The sequence below is a fragment of the Siniperca chuatsi genome, linkage group LG18 (assembly GCF_020085105.1).
Source record: "Siniperca chuatsi isolate FFG_IHB_CAS linkage group LG18, ASM2008510v1, whole genome shotgun sequence".
Classification (NCBI taxonomy): domain Eukaryota; kingdom Metazoa; phylum Chordata; class Actinopteri; order Centrarchiformes; family Sinipercidae; genus Siniperca; species Siniperca chuatsi.
The window spans coordinates 23,861,122-23,874,409 of NC_058059.1; the positions used below are offsets into that span (position 1 = coordinate 23,861,122).

At 40.7% G+C, this 13,288-nt stretch overlaps 1 protein-coding gene across 1 annotated transcript in view; it reads left to right on the forward strand.

Moving 5' to 3' along the window:
• Positions 1-11,891, forward strand: part of ccni (cyclin I) — a 32,212-nt gene extending 20,321 nt beyond the window's left edge. Inside the window, 6 exon segments of the mRNA XM_044173322.1 lie at positions 6,226-6,354; positions 6,913-7,014; positions 8,555-8,720; positions 9,432-9,667; positions 9,853-9,925; positions 9,928-11,891. Coding sequence (XP_044029257.1) covers positions 6,226-6,354; positions 6,913-7,014; positions 8,555-8,720; positions 9,432-9,667; positions 9,853-9,925; positions 9,928-10,052 — 831 coding nt within the window. The 3' untranslated portion in view covers positions 10,053-11,891.
• The last annotated feature ends 1,397 nt before the right edge of the window (positions 11,892-13,288 follow it).

A 13,288-nucleotide genomic window follows, 5' to 3' on the forward strand; every position in this document is an offset into this window, starting at 1 on the left:
GAAGTTCTTTGAGAAACTGGTTCTCCAGCATGTCAAAGACGACATTCCAGCCAGCTTGGACCCTCACCAGTTTGCATTCAGATCCACAGAGGAGCCGTCTCCACTGACCTCCACTCAGTTTTCACCCATCTTGAAATTTACATCTACATCACCTACAATCAAGCCTGTGAAACTGATTGCCAAATTTAGCACTCTGTGTTTGAGTACCACACTCTGCAACTAGATACTGGACTTCCTCACAAACAGACCCCAGACAGTTCAGATTGGCGGTCATACCTCACGGTCACCCAACACACCAGAGCCTCCCAGGGCTGTGTGCTCAGCCCACGACTGAAATCCCAATATGGAGAGAACTCTGTTTTGAAGTTTGTGGACGACATTACCATCATTGGATGGATTACAAACAACAATGAGACGGGATGGAAATCAACAATCTTGCAGAATGGTGAACCACTGCTGCGCATGGTTCTCTCTCTCTCTCTCTCTCTCTCTCTCTCTCTCTCTCTCTCTCTCTCAATCAATCAATCAATCAATCAAAGAAACAAAAACACACAAACCAAAGGCTTCTTGGTATCGCTATTTTCCAGCACAGACTACAAGTCAGACACAGACCTCGAAGCTGGGTACATGAAATAAACCATGTGAGGACACAACTGGAAGAGTATCATCGTTTGGTCAATGAGCTTCGCCTGGATAGCACTGGGTTTCAGCGATATTTCAGGCTGACTGTGGAGCAGTTTGACTGGTCAGATTACCGGTTTAGGTGATTGGCCACTGCAGCGTGATGTCGGGTTGTGTTTCTCCAAAAGTTGATTCTGTTTCAACTGCAGCCTAAACGCACTACCCCCATTCAAATTAATCGGAGGACTGATGTTTTTGCTGCAACCCATGATTTGGTGTGAATAAATATTGTATTGCTGTATTACGTAAGAAACACTTCTAGGTAACTGGCTCACAAAATTGTTGAGGTACTTTGAATTGTTTTTATTGTGTGATTTTTTTGTTTTTTACTGTTTTTTGCTACGTGTGATAACAGCTGACAAGAAGTAAGTTATTCAAGGAATTTATTGTCTCCTACAAAAAGTAAAATGTTCAGATGAAGCCATCTTCACAACTTTGATCAGCTGCTTTCAATCTGATATTGTTTGGTTTGGTCGAGTTAATTGGTCTAAATAATGCAACAAAGCATTTATTACTTTTTAAATGCACTTAATTTACTTAAAATGAAATTCTTTGGACCACTTCTGGTTTGCTGATGGAGTAGTTAGACGCATAGGGAAACTGCACTCCGACCACACAAACCGCACAAACCCCGACCTGAAGCACCACCGAGACCTATCATTATCAACTTCCAGGAGTTCACAACCAAGAAGATGCTACTGAGAGAAGTATGGAAAAAGGGAAAAATCCAACTGGGCCACAGAACTCTACTTCGACCATGATTATGTGACTGAGATAGTCAAGAAGCGCAGGGAATACAATGGAATAAAGAAAGCCCTAAAGCAAAAGGGGATATGCTTCCAAACACCATACACGAATATGTGGATCCACTGGGATACGGGGGCCCGAACATACATCAGTGCACAGGAGGTGCAGTGGAAGCTGAAGAGACGCGGATTCCCTATGGAAGTATGGGGGGGTAAAGCATATCAAAAATCATGCGTACCTGCCTGCCTAACTTGCACTCCACCTAACTCTTCGTTAACCTAGTTAGGTGTAGAAGCAGGTGTGGTGTTGAGTGAAGCTACAATGGTCAGGTGCGTTGCACTAGCGAGCAACGTCTGACACTACACATAACACTTCGATAATAGGACATTTCTAGTTACATGTAGAGGCATGTGTGGCTCTGTTGCGTCTAGTGCGGCAGGGTTGAGTGAAGCTGATGCCGGCAGGTGCGAAGCAACACCTGACGCGACACCTAACACTTCATCTAATCCCTTGATGCAGTCTTCTAGAAAGTCTGTATTTATCAAGAGAGAGAGCGAGAGAGAAAGAGAGAAAAGAGCTGCATAAAAATTATCGTGGCACTTATTCAGCAGTGAATAGATTCACAATGCTCTATAATCTAGCTCTCAAAAAATACAAAGGTACACAATCCTTCTATGTTATTTCTAGGGTCACTGGACAATGCAGAGCCTTTTTACATTGGTGTTAGGCTACTCCTACTTAAGAAGAACAGGTGAAGTGGTTTCAGTTTGAAGTAGCGAATTCCGATTAAGATGAGTGTTACTTGTATTAATTATTTCATCTTTTTCATTCAAAAAGATATAATGTTTGGCAACATGTGCTGGCAATTAGAACGAAGTTTGCCAGACACCACCTCAAATCATTTGCCATAAGCATATTCGAGAGAGGTTTGTGATCTGATCACTGTTTATAAATTACTAGATTACTGTTGATTTGCTGTCGCCAACTTCACAGGTTAAATCCAGGAACTCAGGTGTCCTAATTGAAATGATGTTTATTTCATTACTTTAATTTCATTCAGTACAAGCAAACCCAATAAAATAATGTAGCATATAATAACTTAGGCAGACTCGGTTCTACAAGGGTGCAAAAAGCATGCATTGCAGCATCAGTTTAATATTTTGCACCCTCAAATGCCAAGTGCAAGGTGGTAGGTCTTATTTTGGTTCATGTATGTGCAGCAGCATAACGTGCAAAAGGGCTGGGTGAAATAAAAAGTAAAGAAATTGATTTGGTGATCGGACTGATGCCATTTTAGCAATAATTCTAATGTATCTCACCTCATACATGATTACATCTAATTAATGTTACACAACAGTGTTTGCACTGCAATGTGTTTCAAGGATAAAACATGACACTACTTTTGTTAAAAAGAAAGTTGGAAAAGAGGCTGTATGATGAGCCCTGGTAACTGGACGTCTCCATAAAAAAGCAGAATATCGAATTATAACCGACCAGTCTGATGTGTGTAGAGGTCTGTATGGTTATACTGTAGCAGCCTGTTGACATTTTTAGGCGATTTAATGAACACAGTAAACGGCCGTGTGTAACAGCACTGTGCTCTGGCGCGGCACTTCTCAGAGGCTGCGAATTTATCAACATATCAGTCCTGCTGCCTTCAGATGCTGCAAGAATTTCATGAACTGAAGTAGAAGCTTTTCATACAGGCATACATACATATAAAGCAGCTGTGAACAGCAGATACTGTACACATTCATTCATAGATCAGTGCAGACTGATTTACTGACTTTCCTGCTTTAACCACATTAAATGTTATTTTCTGTGCCGGTTTTGGTTGGAGTGTTTAATTGAAATAAATGATTTATATTAAGCATTAATCCGCTGTTGCACGTCTGCAGCATTAGAATAAACTACTGTCATCCTTTTTATGTATTATTTCGCTCATAAGGAACTGGACTCCAGTCTGGAGCATGAAATAGTGATCCTATAGTACACTCTACTAGGGGAACGCGAAACTTCAGAAAATTCATATTACACAATAAAAGCAACATATACTTGCGATGATTACACACAGGGTGCAGAACGTCAATCTCTTTCTCTCTCTCTGGATAAATACAGCCTTCCCTGAAGACTGCATCAAGGGATTAGGCAGGTAATAATAATCAGGTGTGGTGACATAGTACTTCACACCTGCCAGCATCAGCTTCACTCGCCCTGCATTGATATGCCACACTAGACGTGCCTCTACATGTAAATAGAAATTTTCATATTTTCTGTTAGGTGTAGTGTCAGACGGGCACCACACCCGCACGTGACTAAGTTTTGTTATTTCAGGTGTAGTGTTGGTTTGGCATATGTGTGCATATGCCATGAAGTGTAGCATAGGTGAGGCACAGATGATCATGCTAATGTGTTAACGTTACACCTAAATGAAACACACATCGCCTATGCCACATGTGCATGACGCCTGTGTAACCATTGTAAGTCTATGGAAATTGTAGGTGTAATGTCAGAGGTTGGTAAGATTGCAGAGGTCTTGTCAGGCGCTAGTGAGGTCTTTGAGGTACTGGTATGCATAAATATTGATATGTTCCACCCCTCATATGGATGTTGGAGAGATCAGTCTGGAAACATGGCTTTGTGAGCTGTTGGGATGGCAGCAGGCAGCGGGTCGCCTTGTGAGAGGGGCAGCCGTGGCCCAGAGAGCGAGGGATAAACTCCAGGAGTTCCAGAGGTGACGCACTGAGCAAATATGAACGGGGATTTAAATTACGAGACTTTAAAACGACTGCTCGTTTTGCATTTTGGCATTGTATTGATCACTATGTGTGTGGGAGAGGCTGGTTAATTTCTTTTATATGGGATACGTTGGACTCATAGGATGGTAGAGTTACCACTTTTTGGCTCATCAGCCATCCTTAACACTGGGCCCTCTCTTAATGAGAGGCTTCACCCTCGACCCCCCAGCGGGGTCACAGATGAGGAGGAGCAAGAGCCTCTTCCACATTTGGAGGCTTCTAACTCATTTATTATTTGGAATATGATAGGGTCACATAACTTGAGATTTCAATTCAGTTTTATTTATATAGCGCCAGTTCATAACAGAAGTTATCTCATTGCACTTTTTATAAAGCAGGTCTAGACCGTATTCTTTATAATATTATTTACAGAGACCCAACAAATCCCACCATGAGCAAGCATTTGGCGACAGTGGCAAGAAAAAACTTCCTTTAAGAGGCAGAAACCTTGGACAGAACCAAACTCAATGGTAGGTGGCCATCTGCCGCTGCCGTGTTAGAGTTGCTTCCTTAAATGTGAATAACCTGAGTAATCCAGTCAAGAGAAGTAAAGTGCTACCAAAACTGAAAAAGAATATGACACAAGTTATATTTTTACAAGAGACACACATGTCGAAACAAAAATATGATAAGCTGAAAATGTTTGTATACTTAAACTCTTTTTTCATTTCTTGTAAAAAATAGTCGAAAAAGTGTGTGGCTACTCTGATTTCCAACTCTCTTAACTAACTAATTAAGGAAAAGGGAGATAAAGAGGGAAGATATATAGTTATCAAAGGAAGGATAGATAATGTTCTGGTCACATTTGCTAATATATACGCCCCTCTGGAGAGTGATAGAAAATTCTTTAATTTACCTATTTGATACAATCATATCAGAAAGGGAATTTTAGTCTGTGCTGGAGATTGGAACACAGTTCTAAACTACTCACTCGATACAAGTACAAAAAGACATAAATCCCATAGGTCAAAAGACCTCAATATGTTAATTGAAGAGACAGGTATGTATGATGTTTGGAGGAACCTCCATGTACTAGAAAAATACTTTACTCATTATTTAGCCATACATCAGGTGCACTCCAGAATATATTATTTCCTAATTTAATCGCCAAATCATATCAGAAGTTAGGCACTTCTCATGTAGAGCAGGTCTAGACCATACTCTTTATAATATTATTTACAGAGACCCAACAATTCCCACCATGAGCAAGCACTTGGTGACAGTGGCAAGGAAAAACTCCTTTTTAGCAGTCAGAAACCTCGAGCAGAGCCTACGCTCTGGGTGGGTAGCCAACCCGGCCGGGGGTTGACAAAGAAAGAGAGAGGGGGTGAGGGGGGGGAGAGTGAGTAATAGTAATGGTAGTGATAATAATAATAATAATAATAATAATAATAATGATAGCAATGATGATGATAATAATAATAATAATAATAATAATAATAATAATAATAATAATAATTGTAGTAGCGGCTGCCGAGCGGGAACATGGGGGCATTAGATGGCTTGCAATCATAGATCCAGACTCTACAGCTCCAGAGGCAGAAATACCTGCAAAAAGTGAGAGGAGAGAGACGAGAAAACGCAAAACTACGGGAGCAAGTTGATGTCGAGTTAGTAACATACATTAATGGGATAAGAATGCATCCAGATGGAGAGAGGAGCTCAGTGCATCATGGGCAGTCTTCCGGCAGGCTAGGCCTATAGCAGCATAACTAAAGGATGGTTCAGGCAAAGTAGTGCCCCCCTTTTATATTTAATTTATTTCAATTTTTGTCATTTATGTTGTTTTGTTGTGGATTTTTAGTAAGAGTACGGTCTAGACCTGCTCTATAGGAAAAGTGCAATGAGATAACTTATGTTATAAATTGGTGCTATATAAATAAAATAAAATTGAATTGAAATTCTTTACCAGTCAGCTAAATGTTTGAAATAGAAGGCTCGAAATGATGATTATTTTTCTCCAACTTGAAGCCGATCTCTTCTTCTCCTTCTCCCATAGTTCCATTTGATGGTGTTGTCATGTCGTACTGGGTTTTTGGACTTCACGTTGGGACTGAACCGCTCTCAGCACCTCGCCCTGCTCACACGGCGACTCTACCACTGTTTGGCCGACCACATACTCATACAGGTACACACACTCACATACTCTCACTTTATTTTGCACCATAGATATCTCTGCCCCTCTGTAGTTACAGTGGTGTGAAAAAGTGTTTGCCCCCTTCCTGATTTCTTATTTTTTTTGCATGTTTGTCACACTTAAATGTTTCTGATCATCAAACAAATTTAAATATTAGTCAAAGATAACACAAGTAAACACAAAATGCAGTTTTTAAATGAAGGTTCTTATTATTAAGGGAAAACAAAATCCAAATCTACATGGCCCTGTGTGAAAAAGTGATTACCCCACCTGAAAACATAACTGTGGTTTATCACACCGGAGTTCAATTTCTCTTGCCACACCCAGGCCTGATCTGAAACATTTAAGTTTGACAAACATGCAAAAAAAAAGAAATCAGGAAGGGGGCAAACACCTTTTCACACCACTGTATATAACAGTGGTAAATTTAAAGCACATTCTGTTTTCGGGGGGCAAATTACCCTCTGAGGCTCAGGTTTTCATACATATGGACTTGTGACCTTGTCAGCCTGAACACTGAACAAGTTTGACCCTCATGTGTTCCTGTAGCTCAGAGGATCCATGCTGGCCTTGGCCCTCATCACCTTGGAGCTGGAGAGCTGCTGTCCTGACTGGCTGGCTCTCACCATCAGCCTGCTGAGGAAGGCACAGGTACAAGACTTGACTATCTTTCATTATTAGGTTCAACTTGTGGCCAATCAGAAGCTTTAAATGCTCAATGTAAATCATGTGACCAAAACAAACAAACAGAAGTGTTGACAGAGAAGCAGCAGAAAGCTCATATTGAACTGTGTTGAAAGTTGAAAGAAACTAATCATTCACACAGACTCACAAGCAATTTGGGGTTCAGTGTCTTGCCCAAGGACGCTGGGATCGAACCGCTGACCTTCCGATTGGTGGACAACCCACTCTACCACTAAGCCACAGTCGCCCACACGGGGCTGTGGTAAGGCTCAAAGGAAAGTTAAATCATCAGTCAGTACAGACATTATCAGTCACACAGCATGTAAACTGGTCAAATAGAACTGTCAGACTCAATCAGACACCTGAGGTGACGTTCCACATATTAACCACAGAGAATTATGTACTTTTGTTTTATTTTGGCGGACATCTTGGAATACACTTAAATCTGATGGAACTACAAAGGTAGGTTAAAAAGCTTTCATTAGCCTATTGGTATCCTTTTCAGTGTTTATTTTTGTTCCTCATATTTTACTGTCCTTGTTTTGATGCTTTTCTGTAAAGAAATAAACAAAAAGTAATGAACATTACTTTAAAATTAATATGGTCATGCATCATTTTGACTCGTTAACAATAAGGCCTAGTAACAGTGTTAATCTGTCTGTCCAGAGCAACAATGTAACATCAAATAATGTTCAGATTGCCAGAAAATTTACTGATCACATTCATGCACCTCAGAGGTACGTAAATTAGGTAATTAGAGGTATATGGGTAAATTATGTAAGTTAAAACAAATAATAAACTCAGTTTGCTGCATATTTGTTATACAATTTAATTTCTACTGTTAAATCTGCTTCATGAGAAATTTAGGCAGGTTTAAGTTCATAGGGCAATTATACAACCATTGAGTGATTGTGGTTTCAGTTCTTTATTCATGATGCCTGTATTTTAAAATAAGAGCACACTGTTTAAGATTCCTTCATCTAAGATGAACAAATCAACCCTCCAACTTCATTCAAAGAATTGTTAGCTAGACGAGAATTAACAGGAACATTTCAGCTGGACAACATGTTAACTATGCTAAGCCACGTTTGAAGAACGGGGCTGTGGTAAGGCTCAAAGGAAAGTTAAATCATCAGAATGTTGTTTGATCTTCCAACAGTTTGGACACTGCAGCCTCTAGGGCAGGGGTTTTCAAAGTGGGAGGCGGGGCTCCCCTGGGGGGCACCAAACAGTTTCGGGGGAGGCTCAGAGACTCAAGGTGAAAACAATGTTCATGAAGGATTTCTTAAAAACAGATTTTTTTTATTAGATATCAAAAGGGAACCATTCCTAAATATTTCTAAATTCAGTAAGGAGATAGTTCTGGGGAATTATACAATTTTTCTTTCTTACTTACCTGGAAGTTTTCTAAGCTTTTGTCCGAGGGGAGGCCCACAATCTCACACTTTGAAAACCCCTGCTGATTAATGATCTTTGTCCTTCTTTCCTCCTCTTCCCTCTCTCTTAGATTGACAGCTCTGACTTGATTCGGAGTCGAGAGCTGGTGGCCCGTAGTCTGTCCACACTGAGAGCTTCCCTGCCTAGAAACACTGTCTACATCTACCAACCCCTGCAGAACCAAAACACCCTGCAGCCTCCGGCACAGGACCCCACCCTCCCCTGCTGCACACTGGGTATGTTTAAAGGGGAACTCCATCGATTTTACACATCAAAGTCTGTTTATAGGTCTTGGGGAGTACTACTGTATATGTGATGAAAGGGTATAAAGCCTTTTGTGGCTCCAGAGGGGAGTTAGAAAGAAGTTAGAAGAAGCTTACCAGACCTTTGTAGGCCGCTCGTCATTTCTGCTTGAGGCTAGTGGCGCAAGGCTACATTAGCAGCTACTAGCATAACACACCAGAATCTCCAAACCGAATTGCATTATGGGTAATGTTGGGACGGCTGTGGCGTCGAGATAGAGTGGGTCGCCAACTAATCGGAAGACTGGGGGTTCGATCCCTGGCTTCCCCCAGCCCGCATATCGAAGTGTCCTTGGACAAGAAACTGAACCCCGAATTGCTCCTGAAGGCTGTGCAATCGGTGTGTGTGTGTTTCTGATGAGCAGCTGGCACCTGGTAGCCTCTGCCATCAGTCTATGAATGTGTGTGAATGGGGTGAATGTGACATGTAGTGTAAAGCGCTTTGACGGGTCGGAAGACTAGAAAGGTGCTATACAAGTACAGTCCATTTACCATTTACCAATGTAGGTGCCAGGTTAAGAAAGGAAGTTTTTTGTCTGTTTGTTATTTTGTCTGTCTGAATTTGAATACTGACTTTTACTTGAGAACTTTCAGTAGTCCGTACAAGAAGGTATTAAAGTATTTCTGTAACTTTTTTCTGTCCAGGGACCTGTCCAGGGACCATCACCGAGTCTTCCAGGGACCACGCCCTCATCCCTGCCCAGCCAAAGACACCTTCTGGTGGGGAGGAGGGGAGCCATCAGCCCTGGAGCTCAGTCTCCTCCTCCTTCTCTACCACCGACAGCGGCATCCCAGCTCTACTCTCTCCACCCAAACACCTCCGCCATCTTAACCATCTGCAGAAGGTCACGCTGCGCTGCAAGGCCTCTGCCAAGCGCAAGGTAACACTATCTCTCTCTCTTTAAAAAACTGAACAACAACTTAGTGTAGGGATCTTGAGTAGGACAGAACAAAATAATCGTTTAAATGATTAATTAATTGTTTAAGGATAGTAACTGTTTAAGAAAATAATGGTTAGTTGCAGTCCTGGGCCTGAGTCACAATATAAGTCCGTCTGTGTGTTCAGGTGGAGGAGATGGAGGTGGACGACTTCTATGATGGCATCAAACGCCTCTACAACGAAGATGTCACCAACACCGGCGTCCTGCAATGGGGGCGATAACAGCAGGTGGAGGAGAAGGTCTGGGTGTTTGCAGTGTCCTGTTGTCCCAACAGGAAGGCAGCTCCTTCCCCTGCCCGCCTCTGCAGCCAGTCAGTGCCTCCTAGAGACCAAACAGGAACCTGTTTACCAAAAACACCTTCACACCTTTCAAATTAAACTCCTCAATTCAAAATATTCAAACTATATTCAGTTTTTTTGATCAATCAGTGACATTTAGGCAGATCTTTTGGCAACTCCCTCAGCAAGAGGCAACAAAGTCAGAGAAACAGATTTTATTCAGTGTTTCTATTTCCATAAAAAAAAAGCAATATAAAGGCAGCTCCTCAGGAAATGTTGCCCATCAGAGCCAGAGAAAATTGCCCTTTACATCACTGCTTTTGATGAAACATACAGTAAAAGAAGAAAATATAGATGTTATAATACAAATAAAACAGTGATACATATGATTTCAGTGGTTAAGATGGTTTTGGTTTCAGTGCAAACAACCTCAAGCTGTTCAGCAGTCCTGAAGCCAGTTGCCATCATCCCCTGCAACCGGAAAACAGAGCCCAAAAAAATGTTAACATTAAAAAAATAAATAAAAAACCTGCTGCTACTTGTTAATTATATGTGTTGAACACAAATACAATATTACAAAAGGTATAAAAAAAAAATTCTTAATAGAAAAGTGACCTTCAAAAAAACAAGATTGACTTCTCTACTCCAGTGTCTCTATCCTGTTGTGGAAGATTTTTGAAAACGTCATCGTTTGTCAACTTATATTTGTTGTTTGTATCTTAAACTCTTTTCTTTCATTTCATATTTGTTTTTATTCTGTCTTCTTCCCTTTCCTTCCTCACACTGCACGTTTTGAAATGTATGAATGTTTCTGTATAAACGATTATCTGTATTATTCGCCCAGATAGAAAACCTTTGTTTTGTGTTTTTTTTGTTTTGTTTGTGTGAAGTGCAATTTTATTGTTAATAAGATGCTAATATAAACATCCCTCAGTTCTTCCCTTCCCTCTCAGCTTGTTGCGACAGCTTGACTGAAAGTTTTTCAGGTTGTTTTGTTTACCCACAAACTAAAAGGCTGCAGCTGAATTCTAGTTTCCTCCTGCAGGCGTCTTGGCTGCCAAATGATCAATTTACTATTTGTTTTGGAGCCAAGTCATCTTGAGATAATAGACAAATTATTAGTCACTACAGCAGCTCTCAGTGGGTGGAGTTATCCACAGGCTGTTGCCGTAAACCCCACTCATCTGGCACTCCTGAGAGTTTAAAACGAATGCTGTCAAAAATTCTGAAGCTACAGTACTTGTTGTCCAATCACGGCCCTGTTCTCTAATATTGGCTCAAGTAATCCAGGCTAACATGTTCGCCAGCTAAAACGATCCTGTTAATTCTCACCCAGCTATCTTGGTTCATTGAACGCAGAGACCCCAAGAGATCTTGATTATTTCCCAATAACTCACATGCTCTCATCTAAAACCTTAAATAGTCTAGGTCATAAGAAGTTGGTATTATGACAACAGCTCCGGTTAAATTCTAACAGAAACATCCAGGTTTTACAATAAACCTAACTTTGTTGCCCTTGTACAAAGAACAGGGCCCTGGTAATAAAAATCTGACCTCATGTGGTTTCTGTGTTGAAGCAGCCAGAGGGAATTAAAGTTCTAGTTAATATATTCATATGCAATAAAACAACCTTGAGTTATTAGAAGCATTTTAATATTAAGCTAAGAGACAGAAATGTGTTTTTTGAGTTGGTGTCTGAGCTTCAGAAGAAGACAAGTGACTTCCCTTTGATGTTCAAAAAAATATAAAACAACAGATTCTGTTTTTATCTCTTGAAGTTCTGTTTAATATATTTTTATTTCTGCAAAAAGCTCTGTTGTTCCTGCTGTGGGAGCTGCTGGTGGCTGCGGCACCAATAAATAAAGAGAGAAGAATATAAAAACTGAGCAAGCTCTTTGTCTTAATTTTATCATACAAACACATTCATGTTTTACATTTTAGTTAAATAGAGTTTTATCCAGCAGAACAAAATTTCAGTTCATGGATAAACATCATAATACAGGGGAGTCAGTAGATGGAACACAACAGATGAATAGAGTGTTACAAAAAGGAAATCAGAGCTGAGGACAGCAACAGAAATTATGTTGATGCTTTATTTCTATTAAAATAAATTCTGCTTTTTATATTAATTGCTGTAAAAAGTGAAGATGGGAAAGAAAAGATAAGACAAAACAAGGGAAGGACAAGAAAAAAAATACAGAAGGAAAAGGGTGGGGAGGGCAAACCAGAGCTAAAAGGAGAGTGAATATTGGACTTACATTCATCCGATTGGACACAACTCCAATGGGATAATATTACTCTGGATGTGGAAGTAAGGCAGCTGTGTGCTAACACAGTAGTTATGCTGTTTACAAATCTATAATACTGTGTGTCAGAAGTTGTGTTATCTTATTGTGACCAGCCTTAACATCTCTTTACAGAAACAGTATCCCTGTCAGTCCAGAACTCACAATTTATTAATAAATTATTCTATTCTTCAGGCATGATAGCAGCTCTTTGATACTGTGCCTCTATGGCCTAGACGTGTTATTTTTTCCCCACCGTGAAGCGGCAAGTCCCGCCCTACTGTGCTGTGATTGGCTAGATCTCGTTACTTCGACGCGTCCTTGTGATTGGATGCTAGCTGCGCGCGCAGCTGTGCCCATGTGCCCCTAGGACGTTAGAGATCCTAGGTCATGGATGTATATTAAAAACTGGATACGGTGCCGCTGCTCAGCCTTGCAGCCAATTTTTTCCAATGACCACTCGCGGTATTGCAGCGAAAAATTCCCTTGTGGCCCAAAAAGCATTTTCCCCATAGATCATTATAAAAGAGACGTTTGTAAAACTGTTGACAGGACACCTCGAACTACAAACAAGGTTAATTATGACTATTATGAATTTCTGATCCATGGAGGTTTTATATTTGTAAAACTTCCCTCGAGCCGAGAAAAGCGATTTTAAAAAATCGGTGACGTCATCACAATGTAAAGTCTATGGGCCGAGCGGGAACAGGGGGGCGGGGCATATGCGCATATTCAGTAGGCTGCATACGGTATACGGAACGGTATGCGACCCATACCCGGTATCCAGTTCTAATAATACTAATGTTCTAGGTGCTACCTTGTCTGTGACTTATTCAAGCAGCAACCTCTGGGGCTGAAAAGTGAAACCGATGTGGAAGTGCCTTAAACCTGCATTCTTTTGAACTCCACTGGTTGCAAAAAAGTCAGATTGTATGTCATTGACAAAATGACCCAACTTCTCACTTGATTTATTACCTCAGTAAACAGTTTCCTAATAA